This window comes from Gopherus evgoodei, chromosome 1 (genome assembly GCF_007399415.2).
Source record: "Gopherus evgoodei ecotype Sinaloan lineage chromosome 1, rGopEvg1_v1.p, whole genome shotgun sequence".
Lineage (NCBI taxonomy): Eukaryota > Metazoa > Chordata > Testudines > Testudinidae > Gopherus > Gopherus evgoodei.
In genome coordinates, this window is record NC_044322.1 from 117,620,284 (window position 1) to 117,638,010 (window position 17,727).

The 17,727-nt window shown below is 42.6% G+C and overlaps 1 protein-coding gene across 4 annotated transcripts in view; it reads left to right on the plus strand.

Moving 5' to 3' along the window:
- Positions 1 to 17,727, plus strand: part of TBC1D8 (TBC1 domain family member 8) — a 78,495-nt gene that overhangs the window by 47,643 nt on the left and 13,125 nt on the right. For 3 of the 4 annotated variants that reach the window (XM_030570160.1, XM_030570180.1, XM_030570171.1), the window contains exons 6-11: positions 7,343 to 7,550; positions 9,196 to 9,390; positions 13,446 to 13,628; positions 15,098 to 15,248; positions 16,206 to 16,420; positions 17,376 to 17,493. In XM_030570160.1, the coding sequence (XP_030426020.1) occupies positions 7,343 to 7,550; positions 9,196 to 9,390; positions 13,446 to 13,628; positions 15,098 to 15,248; positions 16,206 to 16,420; positions 17,376 to 17,493 (1,070 nt within the window). The remainder of the gene's footprint in view (positions 1 to 7,342; positions 7,551 to 9,195; positions 9,391 to 13,445; positions 13,629 to 15,097; positions 15,249 to 16,205; positions 16,421 to 17,375; positions 17,494 to 17,727) is intronic. The other variant, XM_030570184.1, reaches the window with a different exon arrangement.

A 17,727-nucleotide genomic window follows, 5' to 3' on the forward strand; every position in this document is an offset into this window, starting at 1 on the left:
TAATTCCGGTGTATTCAAAGATATGTCTCTGTCTATAATACAAAACTCCTGTGTTTGATTTCTGGTGGGAAGGAAGGCTGACCTTGTGAAATATTAAACTCGGATTTGGGAGAGATTTGGATTCAGTTTGCAGCTCTGCCACAGATTTCCTGTGGGACTGTGAGCAAATCTCATAATATCTCTCTACTCTAGTTCTCCATCTGTAAAATGGGAATGATAAAGCAGAGGCATGCCCTATCCCCTGTGCCCCCCCCCCCCCAAAAAAAGAAAAAAAAAGACAAAACAAGAAGTATTCAGAAATGTTTGTTCTTTTGGTATACTATATTCAACTCCTGCTGACAGTATGCTCATCATCTTGTGCTAACGGATGCTGGGTGCACCCTATACGCCAGGTATTGAACACAATTATGCCATGTTCACAGTGGCCAGGCAGAGTTCAGCCACTGTTTAGGAGGAAGGGATGAAATTGAGCAAAGCAGTGTTTGACAGCCAGTGTTAAACATAGCCAGCTTAAGGTTTTCCGCTGTCTTGGATGCTGTCTGTAACATTTTATAAATGCTCAGGCTTCAGTTTTGTAGAAGACAAGGCAGAGCACTTCTAAATTGCATGAACACTCATCTCAGCATGAGACACTCAGGCTGCTCGGCGTTGCCCAGAGGCAAGTATTGACATACTCCTGTACTAACATTTTACTAGTATAGGTGTTTGATACCTGTTCCTACACAACCCACAGTGCAGGGTGGACATCTGTGTTGCAGAATGTGGGAGACATGTTTTGAAGAGGGGGAACAGTAAATATCACATTTAGAAAACTGGCTCTAATGCACTTTTCTGGTGTATGCTAAAACAGGGGACGTGTAGCCCATGTTAGCCAAAGTCTGATTTTAAAATTCGTGCAGCTAGTGCTGCTTATTTCTTTGTGGATAGAAGCTAATGTTCCAGGCATCAAAGTGGTCTTTGTTAAATTTCAATGAATAGTTGTCTATATTACAGATATGAATGAACATTTATGTATTGTGTGCATGTAAACACGATTATATAGTGGGGGAATTCATATACATAGCTATATAATCTCCATATACACAGAGACTGCATGCCCCATGTAATACTTTCTCAAATTCTCATGCAATTTCAATACCCCGAAACTTCATTTATACATACTAAAGTTTGCCCAGTGGTGCCTCATTTCAGTCCCTAAAGTGGAAAGTAGCTAAACTTCCAAAAATCTGGAAATCCAAAGTTAAGGTATCTTCCACACCTGCAATGGAGATTTAACTCTGCCCCCTTCAAGCACTGCTTCACATACTAGCAATCTACTCTCACAGTTGCTACAGAACACTTGTGGAACAGAACACGTGAGCACTGTAGGACAGCCTAACCCGTGCTTTAAAAAAGGGAAGGAGGAGGATCCGGGGAACTACAGGCCAGTCAGCCACACCTCAGTCCCTGGAAAAATTATGGAGCAGGTCCTCAGGGAATCAATTCTGAAGCACCTAGAGGAGAGGAAAGTGACCAGGAACAGTCAGCATGGATTCACCAAGGGCAAGTCATGCCTGACTAACCTAATTGCCTTCTATGAGGAGATAACTGGCTCTGTGGATGAGGGGAAAGCGGTGGATGTGTTGTTCCTTGACTTTAGCAAAGTTTTTGACACGGTCTCCCACAGTATTCTTGCCAGCAAGTTAAAGAAGTATGGGCTGGATGATTGGACTATAAGGTGGATAGAAAGCTGGCTAGATCGTCGGGCTCAACGGGTAGTGATCAATGACTCCATGTCTAGTTGGCAGCTGGTATCAAGCGGAGTGCCCCAAGGTTTGGTCCTGGGGCTGGTTTTGTTCAATATCTTCATTAATGATCTGGAAGATGGCATGGGACTGCACTCTCAGCAAGTTTGCAGATGACACTAAACTTGGAGGAGTTGTAGATACGCTGGAGGGCAGGGATAGGATACAGAGGGACCTAGACAAATTAGAGGACTGGGCCAAAAGAAACCTGAGGTTCAACAAGAACAAGTGCAGAGTCCTGCACTTAGGAAGGAAGAATCCCATGCACTGTTACAGACTAGGGACCGAATGGCTAGGAAGCAGTTCTGCAGAAAAGGACCTAGGGCTTACAGTGGACGAGAAGCTGGATATGAGTCAACAGTGAGCCCTTGTTATCAAGAAGGCTAATGGCATTTTGGGCTGTATAAGTAGGGGCATTGCTAGCAGATCGAGGGATGTGATCATTCCCCAGTGTAGATGCCGCTAGGTTGATGGAGGAATTTTTTTGTCGACCTAAGAGAGATGGATTACCTAGAGCAATGAGAAAAACCTCTTCTGTTGCTGTAGGAAGTGTCTATGCTACCCATAGGCACTGACTCCGTGGTTGCTCTGGGGCTGGAGCACCCACCGGGAAAAATTAGCGGGTGCTCTGCACCAACCAGCAGCCAAGCTCCCCTCACCCCCAGCCCCACCTTCTCCCCTGAGCGCTATATGTCCCTGCTCCTCCACCTACCTCCCAGCGTTTCCCGCCTGGTTGCCGCCAAACAGCTGTTTGGCCACTCTGGGAGGAAGGGGAAGGAAAGGGAACGTGGTGTGCTTAAGGGAGGAGGTGGGGAAGAAGTGGGGCCGGGGTGGGGATTTGGGGAAGGAGTCGGAATAAGGGCAGGGAGGGGGCGGAGTTGGGGCGGGGACTTTGGGGAAGGGGTTGGAATAGGGGCAGGGCAGGCGTGGAGTCAGGATGATGCCGGGGCAGAGGGGGGTTTAGCACCCACCGACGAGATCAGAAGTTGTCACCTGTGACGCTACCGCTGCACAGCTGTAGTGCTGTCACTGTAATGCCTGTAATGTAGACATGGCATAAAGCAAAACTTGGGTTTAGGTCAGGTGTCACAAACAGGAACTACCTGCATCTGGGCTACACTCCTACACTGAGCCTACTCCACTCAAACCATGCCAGACTTGCTATGTGTTCCAGCTTCTTCCCTCACTTGCTCTGAAGATACCTTCTGCGACCTTGCCTTCACTTACCCCTCTCTAAGCCCCAGAGACCACTATTGTGTATGTCAGACTGTTGACAGTCCCCCTGGGAAAAGACAACCCTGTGCACCTCTGCTGACACAACCTACAGAATTGATCATTGACATAAAGCATAACTGATCTCTCTCTGTATACATGCGGCTCTGTTCATATCATAGTGACAGCTCTTACCAATCTGCTCCAACTAATCCTTCCACCATTCAGTACAGGTTACACCTAGCTCAAGGAATGCAGCTGGAGTGCATGCAGATAAATGCTGGAACTCAAAGCTGTAGAACACAACACAGACAATGGAGCGTTCTCTTTGTCCTTCCTCTGTCTGCGTACTATAGACGCCTAGATTTTTAGGGCGAGAAGAGACCATTTGATGGTCTAGCTTCACCTCATGTATAACACAGGCCGGAGAATTCCAGTTAGTCCTGTATTGAGCCTACTATATGTGGTGGACTAAAGCACCCAGTCTTGATTTGAAGAGACGAAGAATCTACCACTTCTCTTCGTAGTTTAACCTTTGCCACCCCCCTTTCAGTGGCTCCTGCCAGCTCCAGGGGCTGGGAGTGGAGCAGCAGTGTGTTGCAGGGGTGGTCCGTGTTACTTAACTTAGTATTTCCTGGTTTCTAGAAGTTTAGCCACTCTCCCTGTTGTGGAAGGGCACAAGACACCACCAGGGAACCTTAACTAACCATTAATGAAGTTTTGGGGCATTTATTTCCATAATTTAAAACAAATAATTTTCAGCACCATCATGTACCAGAGCCCAGCTGCTCCCCTTCAGTGCCTGTGGCTCCTTGGGTATGATTATCCTGGCACAGAATGCACTGGCTCCATGTTGATCCCTTCACTGCCCCTGACTCATCTCTCTGCCTGTACAGCAGGGCTGGCTCTCCCTCCTTCGCACAGAGAAGATGATGTTGGTACAGGATCCACAAGTGGAGAAGCTGTCAAGAGGTTGCAGGGACTAGCATGGAATCACTGGAGAGAAGGGGCAGACATTGGGGATGCATGGATGTGGGTGATTTTGAGGGATAGATGATCCTCCCCAGCACGCCCCAATACACAGCTTTGACCCCCTTATTTTCATTCCATTCTTCCCTCTGCTGCTCCAACATCCGCCCACATTCTCCTTCTCTGCTTTGACACCCCCTGTATTCCCTCCAGCTGCTCAGACTTTCCTCCTCACTGCTCCAATATCGCTTCTATCATGCCAATGGCTATGACTACCCCCACCCCAACTGCTCCAAGCCTCCCCCCTCACATACACTCCTACTGCATTGAGCACCTCCACAGACCAGCTGCACCCTCCATATTTCTGGTAAGCTTGGAGGGGCCGTGGGGAGATGAAGAAGGTATGTACCAGCTGGAGGCAGGGAGATGCTGAGTCCCTCCCCCAAATCTGGGCTGAGTTTATGGGGAAGAGACTCTATCCATCTGCCTGCATCAGGAGGCTCAGAGAGTCGTGAAGCGGACCATTGATCTCAATATGATGAACGCTGCTGAAGGAAAACACTCCATGGAGATTAATGTGACCTGAAATAATAGCACTGAGGCACGTGAACTAGAGATAAGAGAATAATTGAGTTCTTTGATTTTGGCGTTTGGTGGTCTCTTCCCTAAATATTGGTCTTTGGGGACACCTTTGGGGGGAAACATTGCTGAATGCAGGTAGAGAGTAAGGAATGGGCAGAAGACGCATTCTCTGAAACCTGCTAGGCGGTAGGGCTTGAACTCACACTGCATAGGAGTGGCTCAGGTTCAGTGACCCCAAGCAGGTCATCCTGAGACACCCAGTTATTGTGAAAAGACTCCCTGCAAATCCTCTGGCTTCAACAGAGCTCTAATCTTGCTTCACCTGCACATTTCACCCTTTTAGGCACATGCCAATCTGGATTTATAAACTTCAGTATAACTTCCCAAAGAGGCAATGGATGCCAGGCATTAGGTGGGATAAATCCTGGGTGGCTGAGATCAGTGTTAGGAGGATTAGAATAATAGTTTGAGCCCCCCGGTGTGCAGAAAAATAAGTTAGAACCAGGAGCTTTTATAAAAAGTTGGCTTTTTAGATTGGCTATAATCTCTTGGACTCTTTGCTCAAATGACCCCAGGTTTGGACCACTAACCCTCTCTTACCTCTGTGAGGCACAGCAAATATCAAGGGAGTCTGCATCATCATAGGGATTGTAGAGTACAGTACTTAGCATGGTCATCTTTTAAACAGTAAGCAGCTCAGCTGTAAGCACAGCAGGGCTGTTGCTTTATTATAATTAACTTTAATACAACAATTCGCAAAGCATGAGAAGTGATAGCATCAGGAGGGAACTTACCTTCTCAGCACAATAACTGGAGAAAACCATGTATAGAACGATGGTGGATGTTATCATTAACACTCATCTGTGTTGTGCAGAAGTGGAAAATATTTTTGTGCTGAGCTAACAGAGAGGCATATCCTGACCCAGCTTAGTCAGAATAGCAGATTGTTGCATGCACTTGCATGCTTGACCAAGTTTTTTTCTTTTGCTATGGAAATTTAAGTCTCAAGAAAGCTTTTGGCTTGCTTTGTAAAGAATACCTCTCCTTGTTATTTTTAACTGAATAGAGCCTTTTTGTCTGTTTTCCTGGGATAACATTATTACTGAAGATAGTGGGTCAGAAACACTGGTCAAGTCCATTCTGTTGTTTTTATTGTTTATTAGCTTTAGAGTTTCCTTTCCCCTTATCCAACTTGCTCTCAGCTCTGCCTCCTCACTTCACCGGGCTTCATTTTTTCTACAGTTAAACATTCAGTAAAAAGGGAAATTAAGTTATTTATAAAAAGAGAAAGAGGCGTCCATACTGTAGCCTTTATTCCTAAGTAACGGGGAGAGAGGGGTTTTTTGCGTGCTCTTCCTTGGCTTGCCATAGTGTGGCAGTGGAGGGAGCTCCATGCTCCATAGGTCAGCTCATGTTTCGCATTTTTTCAGTGGAACAAAGACAAGCCTTGTTTCCCCCTAGGTGAGTTGTGTTGGAGAAACTCATTCACAGCAAAAAGAATAATAGGACTTAATTGTCAAAAATGTAATGCCAACAAATAAGTATGGATTATGACTATTTTCTTGGAAATCCTCAGAATATCATGGCTGTGGTTCACTGATACTACCACAACATAGTGTAATGAGCAGGGCTTTGCTTATAATGTAATTTATAAAATATAAATGGCTATGTAATTCCTCATTTAAAATATTTGCATCACCATGCAAAAGCTAAATGTTTATTTACATGGATTGTCTCTCGCCTTCATGGTTTGGGGGTAGGCGAGAAAGGAAATCTTCTAAATTAAGTCTGAATGTATCTGATGCCATTATGCCTGTCTGAATTTGCAAAATGGCCCCAAAAATTGCTCTGAATTTTGAACTATTCTAATTCATCTCAGTGGCTGTCTGCTCTGAAGTTTAATGACGATGATTTAAATGTCAGCATAGTTAACAATTTCACTGCTGAATATTTTAGCAGGAGTATCAAGTTAATGTGCTTTTCTATCACTTTTGGGGTGTGTGGAGGCAAGAATCAGGTGGCAGTGGAGCAGATAATGCTGATAAATATTGGATGAGGAACTAAAGACCTCCACCCACTCAATAATAATAATAATCATGATAAATTAATCCTCTTTGTCCTTGAGGTAAAGGGGGAGAATATACTGATAGCCCTTGGTTGTCTTCTGGGTGCCCAAAATCAAAACTGCTTCCCTGAATGGCAAGTTCCAGCTGTCATATCCTTTACCCCTTGTCCCCTCCCCTGCACCTCTAGTGCTCATTTCTCATACAAAACCTGTGGCACACTGAAAACTAAGGGACAAATTAAATTAATTTGCGTGTGTTCCTTTCTTAACAGGCAGTAATATTGTTTTTACGTTACTTGTCAAAAGTGAGCAATTGTTGAGTTCTTTGTACACCTCTACCCCGATATAACTTGACCCAATATAACACAAATTTGGATATAACGTGGTAAAGCAGTGCTCCGGAGGGGCAGAGCTACGCACTCCGGTAAATCAAAGCAAGTTCGATGTAACACAGTTTTCACCTATAACGCAGTAAGATTTTTTGGCTCCTGAGGACAGCGTTATATCGAGGTAGAGGTGTACTTAGAAGTTGCCACCTTTACAGCGTTCTACAGTCACACAAAGATCTGGTTGGCAAGATTGCTGTGTGTAGCAGTTTTACTCTACATTACTTATTCTTAATGATTGCTATTTCTTTTTTAATGTTACTTTTGGAAAGGAAGCTCAGATATTAGGTTTCAAGATTTTTTATTTCTCCCTCTGTCCCCCTCTTTCTTTTTTTTTCCACAAGGGATCTCGAAGCTAGAGCACAGAGTGAGTTCTTTCGGGCCTTTTTCAGACTGCCGGGGAAGGAGAAGCTACATGAAGTTGCAGACTGTTCTCTGTGGACTCCATTCAGTCGCTGTCACACAGCAGGAAGGATGTATACTTCAGACAGCTATATCTGTTTTGCCAGCAAAGAAAGTGGGTGTTGCAATGTTCTCATCCCCCTTAGAGAGGTAGGGTCTGCTGTTTGATTTTGATTTTACTTTGTGCCTGTTTTTTGCTGATCCAAACTGCTGCTGACCATTTTCTTAGCTGAAAAACAGTTGTTTTCAATCAGGAGGAGATGTGCATGTGTGGAAGAGAGTTGCCTATGTTTTGTTCTTATCTTCATTAGCAGATTAATTCCTATACGGCAGTTCGGTGAGGCAACGCATTTCTCAAAGTAGTATTGCCGATTAATACAATGTGATGTAACAGAAAGGTACCTTGCAAAACAAGATATTGATCTATCCAAGAAATAATTGCTGTTGACAGTGACTGTGGCCTAAATTCTCCCAATCCCCCCCTCAGTGGGCCTGGGGGGTGAGAACTGGGCAAGTCCCGAGGTAGAGGTATGGAAAGAGGGAGTGCCAGTTTTGTTTATTTTATTAATTGTGGTAGCACCCAAAGATTTCAAGGATTGGGGCCCCACTGGGTGCTGAAAACACATGCAGATAAGATACAATGGCATCTTTCCCTCCTTTTCAGGCACAGTCTTCCCCCAGCAAGCTTGTGGGGATTCCACATGCAAGGAACTACTGATTGGCAATAGATTGTCCTGTGGAGCTAAGGGAAGCAGGACGCTCTGGAGGCAGTGCTGACACACAGGTCTCCAACACAGACATGATAGTCCAGTCTTTTAAAAAAGACTTGTACGTTTTTATCTAATGGAGAATTTTGTAGACAAAATTAACTTCTCGGGACACTGATATTGAATCAATAGAATTTGGTTTCTTCTTTCAGCAGAATTAAGTGGCATTTTCCCCTCACTGCAAGAAGTCTGGCCTTCAAGTATTATGAGCATTTCAATATATTTCATTTAGCCTTTGTCTGGCTCAGTGATGGCAAGTAATAACTGCCAGGCACCTGTTTTAAATGCACTGGAGTGGGATGCTGTTTGGTTTTTAAAAGATTTTTTTTCAATCCCTCTGCCTGCAGTTGTGATCTCTTAATGATTAAGCTCTGCTTTCATCCTGAACCAATAGCAGCAACTTTTGAGTGATATCCTGATCCTAGCAGTGACTTGTAGTGACACAGCATCTGAAAACAAGTGATGTAATGTACATAATTGGAAACAACGGCTTTTTAATTTATATCTATCAAAAACTGTTATGCTCATAGGGTTAAAAACTTAATTCAATTCTATTGGGAAGAAATGCCATATTTCCTCAAGAATTTGGTTATGTTGATCCCATTCCAGTTGATGTTTCGAATGTCAGCAAAACCATAGCAGTTTGCCAAGATTTTAAAAAATAGAGTAATGATTTTGAGTGCCCAGTCTGAGACGCCTGAATCTGGCTTGAACTTCAGAAGGCAGGTGCTCAGATTTTTTGAAAATCAGGCTTCTTTAAGGTATCTTAAGTTGAGCATTCAAAATCAGAAGTTACTCTTGAAAATCTTTAGACTGAAGGAGGTAAGGTCATCTGTCTAAAGTAAAGAAACTTTACTCAATCTTGAGCTTTAGCATGTATCTGACCATTCAGACAATCTAAATAGTCATCTTTAATATCGGTGTTCAAAGAACTATATCCCTTTATGTACATTTCAGTGCATGTACAGTATATCAGGGAGTGTATTTGAATGGTGACTAATACATTTTCTGTCATGTTTTTGGAATAGGTGGTTAGTATAGAGAAGATGGAGGACACTAGTCTCCTTCCCAATCCCATCATTATTAGTATAAGGAGCAAGATGGCCTTTCAGTTCATTGAGTTGAAGGACAGGGATAGCTTGGTGGAGAACCTGCTTCTGAGACTAAAACAAGTCAACACCAGCAACCCAGTGCTCTATAACTGCTTGGAAAAAAAAGAAACGGTACTAAACTTTTGATCTGTTTCGAATTGCATAATGATGATGATGATACTTAGCCTTTTGTCCTGCATCTCCTAAAATCATAACTGGATCAGAAAATTGATCAGAAGCCTGTGATTAAGGACAGGATTAGAATTCAAAATGATGATGACAAACTGTAGAAATGGTCTGAAATAAACAGGATAAAATTCAATAAGGCAAATGCAAAGTACTGCACTTAAGAAGGAATTATCAATTGCACAGATACAAAATGTGAAATGACTGCTTAGGAAGGAGAACTGCAGGAAAGGATCTAGGGGTTATAGTGGATCACCAACTAAATATGAGGCAACAATGTAATACTGTTTCAAAAAATGCTAGCGTTCTGGGATGTGTTAACAGGAGTGTTGAGAGCAAGACACAAGAAGAAATTCTTCCACTCTACACAGTGCTGATAAGGCCTCAACTGGACTCTTATGTCTAGTTCTGGGCACCACACTTCGGGCAAGGTGTGGACAAATTGGAAAAAGTCCAGAGGAGATCAGCAAAAATTATTAAAGGTCTAGAAAACATGACCTTGAGGAAAGATTGAAAAAACTGGGTTTGTTTAAGAGAATGAGGGGGAAATATGATAATAGTCTACTACTATGTAAAAGATTGTTAAGAAAAGGAGAATAATAAATTGTTTTCCTTAGCCACTGAAGACAGGACAAGAAGTAATAGGCTTAAAATGCAGCAATAGAGATTTAGGTTAGATGTTTGGATGTTAGATGTTAAGCATTTGAACAGATTACCAAGGGAGGTTGTGGAATCTCCGCCGTTGGAGGCTTTTGAGAACAGGTTAGACAAACACCTCTTTGGGATGGTCTAGAAATTTATTTCTTCCTCAGAGCAGGGGACTAGACTAGATGATCTGACGAGATCCCTGACAGTCCTATGTTTCTGTGATTCTGTGATTTACAATTTACTAGTAACTTCTTGTGGATTAATGTAACGATTTTTTCCAATGATGTTTATAAACTGTAGGCTAAATAACTGTGCATTTGGTACAGTATCTTTTGAATTAACCTATAGTAAATTCTTTTCTACTGTATTGTATTCTTTGTGCAGGACCAAAAATGCTCAATATTTAGCCAGGAAGCTAAGAAACACTGAGTGACAGATAACAAGTACTTTGCTGAAGTGAAGGATTATGTTCTTCTATAAAATTGTCAGACACATAGAAGAACATAAATTGTTGGGCAAAAGTCAACATGGCTTCTGTAAGAGGAAATCATGTCTTACTAATCAATTAGAGTTCTTTGAAGGGGTCAACAAACATGTGGACAAGGGGGATCCAGTGGACATAGTGTACTTAGATTTCCAGAAAGCCTTTGACAAGGTCCCTCACCAAAGGCTCTTACATAAATTAAGTTGTCATGGGATAAGAGAGAAGATCCTTTCATCGATTAAGAACTGCTTAAAAGACAGGGAACAAAGGGTAGGAATTAATGGTAAATTTTCAGAATGGAGAGGAGTAACTAGTGGTGTTCCCCAGGGGTCAGTCCTAGGACCAATCCTATTCAACTTATTCATAAATGATCTGGAGAAAGGGGTAGAAAGTGAGGTGGCAAAGTTTGCAGACGATACTAAACTGCTCAAGATAGTTAAGACCAAAGCAGATTGTGAAGAACTTCAAAAAGATCTCACAAAACTAAGTGATTGAGCAAAAAAATGGCAAATAAAATTTAATGTGAATAAATGTAAACTAATGCACATTGGGGAAAAATAACCCCAACTATACATACAATATGATGGGGGCTAATTTAGCTACAAGTAATCAGGAAAGAGATCTTGGAGTTATTGTAGATAGTTCTCTGAAGATATGCACGCAATGTGCAGGGGCAGTCAAAAAAGCAAACAGGATGTTAGGAATCATTGAAAAGGGGATAGTCTCCGTCTTATTCTGTATCTTATTGCCCTTATATGAATCCATGGTGCGCTCACATCTTGAATACTGTGTACAGATGTGGTCGTCTCATCTCAAAAAAAGACACTGGCATTAGAAAAGGTTCAGAGAAGGGCAACTAAAATGCTTAGGGATTTGGAATGTGTCCCATATGAGGAGAGATTAAAGAGGCTAGGACTTTTCAGCTTGGAAAATAGGAGACTAAGGGAGTATGTGATAGAGATATATATAATCATGAGCGATGTGGAGAAAGTGAATAAGGAAAAGTTATTTACTTGTTCCTGTAATATAAGAACTAGGGGCCACCAAATGAAATTAATTGGCAGCAGGTTTAAAACAAATAAAAGCAAATTCTTCACACAGCACACAGTCAACTTGTGGAACTCCTTACCTGAGGAGGTTGTGAAGGCTAGGACTATAACAGGGTTTAAAAGAGAACTGGATAAATTCATGGATGTTAAGTCCATTAATGGCTATTAGCCAGGATGGGTAAGGAATGATGTCTCTAGCTCTGTCAGAGGGTGGAGTTGGATGACAGGAGAGAGGTCACTTGATCATTACCTGTTAGGTTCACTCTCTCTGGGGCGCCTGGCATTGACCACTGTTGGTAGACTGGATACTGGGCTGGACAGATCTTTGTTCTGACCCTGTATGGCCATTCTTATGTTCTCATGAGAGTATAGCTGCTTATATTTCAAAAGGTTTTCCTGGGACAGTCTTGGGGAAAAAAGTTGGGACTCCAGGAATCTCAAGGGGAAGTGCAGGGCAGATCATGGCACTTTAATATCCTTGAGAATTACAGGCAGTTTCAGTCTGAGTGTCAGTTCTCATGGCCTTAGAGACTTGAGATTCAGCTAAGCTGTCAGGAACCCAGCATTTTTCAGGAAGAGGCATTTCCACCCCTCCCTTCATGTCTCTAGGAGGCATCTCCCACACTCTGGGCTGGTCTACGCTAGGGGAGGGGATCGATCTAAGATACGCAACTTCAGCTACGTGAATAATGTAGCTGAAGTCGAAGTATCTTAGATCGAATTACCTACCGTCCTCACGGCGCAGGATCAACGTCCGCGGCTCCCCCGTCGACTCCGCTACTGCCACTCGCTCCAGTGGAGTTCCAGAGTCGACAGGAGCGTGTTCGGGGATCGATATATCGTGTCTAGATGAGACGCGATATATCGATCCCTGAGAAATTGATTGCTACCCACCGATATGGTGGGTCGTGAAGACGTAGCCTCTGACTCCCCACTGAGGAATAAGGTTGTGGAGAACTTCCCTTCCCTCACATCATGGAGCCTTCAGGCTTCTCCTTGGTCACTTTCCTGTGTTATTCCTCCCCATCCCAATCTCCTGGGTTGCCCCTTTTGTGCTTCTTGCACATTTTCTATTTCATACATGAAAAATCAGGCTTTTCCTTAAATGAATGCTCACTCTGTTCTAAAATCAGCCGTCCTGCCCCACTCCCCTCAATTAATTAACTGTTTCTGTTACTCCAAAAATTCACTAATTATTTGATGTGAAAACTGACCTGCAACAGGCTGAATCCTGGCCTGCTGCTTGGTTACCTCCTAAGGCCTCACCATAGCTAACTTTCCACTATCTGCACGACAATCCCACTTGGAACGCAGCTCCGGAGATGTGGGATGATCTGTATGTGTCTGTCCTGGAGCTCTGGCTACCACACTGGAGTGTTGGGGCAGTTTATAAAAACCTGGGAGTGTCCCCGCTAAATCCAGACTATGGAGTAGCACAATTGTAAAGTCTTCTAGCTAATGTATCTATAAAAAAGAATCGAAAAACACTTCCTGCTTCTTCCTAAAAAAATATGAGGGAAGGTAGCAATAGAATCCTGCTCTAGAGGTGCGGAGAAACTACAGCTCCCATTGACTTTACGTAGTGACTGCAAGTGCTCAGCAAAACTACTAATTAGGCCATTATTAATTAGGTGCCTATCTGTGAATTTTGGTACTTAATTTTAGGTCAAAATTTTCAAATTTGGCGAAAAGTTAAGACTGTAACCAAGTTACCTGCTTCACTAGTTTGTGTTGGTTCTTGTTGTCTCAAACATTATACATACAGTACAGTTTTTTAAACTCTTTCCAAAAAATCTTTTTCTTTAATTCTGTGTTGCAAGAACTCTCTCGTGTTTCATTCAACATGTGTGTTCAGTGACTGTGAGTCCCAGGATTTGGGAATGGTGGCTTCCCAAAGCGAAGACAAGAGTGAAGGTGAAAAGGAGAGCAGTCCCTTGTTAAATGCAGAGGCACTGCGATCAGTCTTTCACCAGTCTGGAGCTGAAGGGAGTGACTTCAGGATGGTATGTACAACTAGGGTGCAATTGTAGAGTAGCTTTTTAAAATAAGTCTTAAAAATAATTGTGGTACTCATTTGCTCAAACCCTCTTTTAATAAAGTGAACTATATGTTGCCAGGAAAGTGTAAGTGTGGTTGTGTGTGTTTTGAGTTTAAACTGTAGCAAGCTACTTTATTTGTTCGTTTGTATTCCTTTGTCTGCCTGGCTCTTTTCTCATTCCATCCCCAAAATATTTATTTACCACCCCTCCCCTAATAAGTAAAAACCAGTGTCTTTTTACAGCACTCCTTTTCACATGATGTCACAACCACAAATGTGTGAATTTTTTAAAATGGTGTTTTGATAGAGAGGAGGTGTTGGATCCTGTCTGCATAGTTGCAACACTTATTATACTTTATCAGGCTTTCTTATCACTACTGCCTCTCAACAGTGCTATCTTATAAGAGTTGTAATGAATTAGTGGATCAAGCAAAGGGCTCATAGTATTCATGGTAGCAGTGTAGCTCTCCCTTTAAAAAGCAAAACAAAGCTAGCTTTATGGGCCTGTGTAGCCTGCGGTTGTCTCTTGTCCCTCAGACTCCCAGTTGATTGGGGGAGCCTGGTATTGTCAGTGCTACTATCATTTAAAATAAGTTGTTTTCCCTTTTACTTGTGATCCTTAGGATAATCACGGTTATTCACAGTCACAAGAACTAATCTTTCGGGTCTGTGAGAACCATGGCTGGAGATTTCTTGAAGGCTTTTTGGGAAGCCTTCTGTCCACTTCATGAGTGTGGGAAGGGGGCCCTACTGCCCAGGCTCCCTCGATGAATGTCGAGCTGCTGCAAGTTCCTTTTTAAAAGTACACCTCTACCCTGTTATAATGCCACCTGCTATAACACGAATTTGGATATAACCCAGCAAAGCAGTGCTCCAGGGGCAGGGGGCTGCGTGCTCTGGCGGATCAAATCAAGTTCGATATAATGCTGTTTCACCTATAACGCGATAAGATTTTTGGGCTCCCGAGGACAGCGTTATGTCGAGGTAGAGGTCGATTGTGACTTCTGGCAGCTTAGTAGTGAGAGAATGCATGAAGTAGTGGCCAAAGCACAAAACTAGCACCTCCTCTCCCCAGCTGCAGAGTGGAGCTGCTTCAGCCTAAAGGCTGTGAGAGGGGAAAAAGGACCCGTGCATTCCCATGGTGCACTAACTCGCAGGCAGTCCCTATGGAGCTGGGCTCTGGCACACACTGGGGCTCTCGTTGTCTTGCCTAGTGTTGCTCTTCCCTTGTGCTGTGGGACTGCATAGGTTCCTCCCCAAGGGCAGAATGGGGCAGGATTTGCCCCTTGAAGTAGATCTCCTGTGTCTGTTACCACATTTTCTGGTCCAAAAGAAATCCTTATGAAAGAGGAAAATCGAGGGTATTTAATATTTTTTATATATTAGACCTTAAAAGCATACTGCTTGTTTTAAAACTTATCCTCTGATTTCTAGTCCAGGGAACAAATAAAAGAGAGACTGTGGAATGACCATTTTGCAGAATATGGCAGAACTGTGTGTATGTTTCGCACAGAGAAGATTAGAAAACTTGTTGCAATGGGAATCCCAGAATCTTTACGAGGCAAACTCTGGCTCCTCTTTTCAGGTGAGAACTCTATAATACATCTTGGATATAGCCAGGATCCAGGGCTGAACTCAGCTACAGATGCAGTTAGGCAAGAAAGCTCCAAAAGATTGTTCTTCAGCAAAGGAAAACTGCGTCCAAGCTGGATATTTTGGCATGTAATCCCATCACTTTCTCTAGTGGGAAGGAAGAAGTGCTCAGATACTATGGGGATACTATCCATATAAATACCTAGGTAGAACAATAAGAGATTTTTATTTTGTGTCTCATAACTGGTCAGTGGTGCGCAGAAATAATAGCAATTTTATCAATGTAATTAGCATAAAAATGCCATCACGTCTTCATGAAATAATGTTCTTCTTGAGGCAACAATTAGACTATAATATAAGTATTGATTTAATCTTAGCTAAACCTCCCTATTTTGAAGTTATGGCATCTTTAGGCCTGCAGTGCTGCTGCTTCCCTTAAAAAATTGGCAGGAATCTATAGCTGGAAAAAACTTATCAAGTACTTTCATTCATTGCCCAGTCTGAGCAGGATTGTTCCCTACAACAATATGATCTCCAATTTATCGGGTCCAGTTTCAGACACATTTGCAAGGATTAAATCCTTTTATTTTTGGAGTTTTTTCCTTTTGGACATTACATTCAATACCGAATAAATTGATCCCATCAATACTTTTAGCAGGAGACTTTCACTGTACAAAGTCAGTACCAAGCTGGTTTTTCTTCTGTCGTGTGATTTAGGCTTTAATAATAGCTGTTTCATTTTCTGTGCGAACATTGCACCTTGGAAAATCATTGCTAGTATTTTATCTCCTTTTTAGATTCAGAAGTTCACTAAATGCAAGTAATGTCTAATTTCATAGACCTTGGGGGGAAAAACCTCTTCATGATTTTTTTTTTTTTTTGGACAAATAATTCACTTAATGACATTATACCTGAAATCCTCATGTTTTCCTCTTACTGCTGCCTTCAGATGCTGTGACTGATCTTGCCTCCCATCCTGGTTACTACGGAAATTTAGTAGAGGCGTCAATGGGCAAGTGTTGCATGGCAACAGAGGAGATTGAACGGGACCTGCATCGCTCATTACCTGAGCACCCAGCCTTCCAGAATGAAACTGGGATAGCAGCCTTGAGGAGAGTTCTGACAGCTTATGCACATAGGAACCCCAAAATAGGATACTGCCAGGTGAAGAATTGTTAGCATGTAGAAAAATATGTTAATGCGCTCTCTCTCTCTGGCTCTGCTATAAATAACATGCTTTGATTTGTTGCATACATAATGAAAAAATAATTTAAAAGTTGTATAGTTTTACTCTGAACAATGAGTATGTAAAAATAGCCCTTTCTGACTCAGAGATGTTCCCTATGTATGTTCAGAATTTTCATTGAGTGTCAAAAATAAATTCCCACTACTATTGTTAGTGCTGAGTGCAAGTTATCTCATGCAGTGCTCAATGAGTGAGCAAAGTAAACTGGCCTACGAAGATGAGCTTCACATAGGGGACCTGTGCAGGGATTTGGTGAGCTGAAATCCTCTTCTTCCCAGGCTGGTGGCAAGTACATAGCACCCGTGCAGTGTAATTACAACCTATTGGCTCTAATAACATCTCCACCTCCCCTCCAGCCTCCTGAGTTCTGACCAGGGGAGTAGTGTAGTTCTAGACCCATAAGCCAGTCCCTTATCTTCCATGCAGACACCTCTACAGAGGCAAAAATCCCATGTTATGACAGTTGGATGGCTATTTTGCATCTTGACAGATATAATGCTGTTTTCATGTGGGGCAACATGAACCATCTATGCAAGACTGGCATGTATGAACTTGCAAATCCCCCTATAGCTTAAAGTCTTTGATTCTATTATTGCAATCCAGCTATCTCCCCCTCTCCTCTTTCCAAAAAAAAAAAAAAAAATCTCCAAAGTGAGGAGAGCTGTGTTTTGTGGTAAGCTGTCAGACTGTGGGAGCCCTGGGGGTGACAGACATTTCTCCTGCCAATTAATTGATGTTTTATCTGAAAAGTTTTATTGATGTTTTTTAAAGCAGCCCTGCTTTAGGAGCTTTTGGTGAAAACGGGGGTGGAGGGGGGCGGAGGCGGAATTCTGCAACTAATAAATTCCATTTTCTTCTTTGACCTCATAACAGTCTATGAATATTTTGACCTCTGTGCTGCTGTTGTATGCCAAAGAGGAGGAAGCTTTTTGGCTGTTGGTTGCTGTGTGTGAGAGGATGCTGCCAGATTACTTTAATCACCGAGTGATAGGTAAGCTTGTCTCTCTCCCACTCTTTCATTGAAATGTTACACTGGGAATGAGGGAGTGAAATACTGCAAGGGACCAGGATGAAAAAGATCTTGCAATTCTGATTTTGTTTACAGCTGTGCAGAATACCATCTGTGAATTGGTATGTGAGAGCCCCATTCATATTTGTGTAATTGCTGTTTGCTGATTACAGATTTCACTGAGTCTGTCTAAAGTATTTGAAGTTTAGTTGAAAA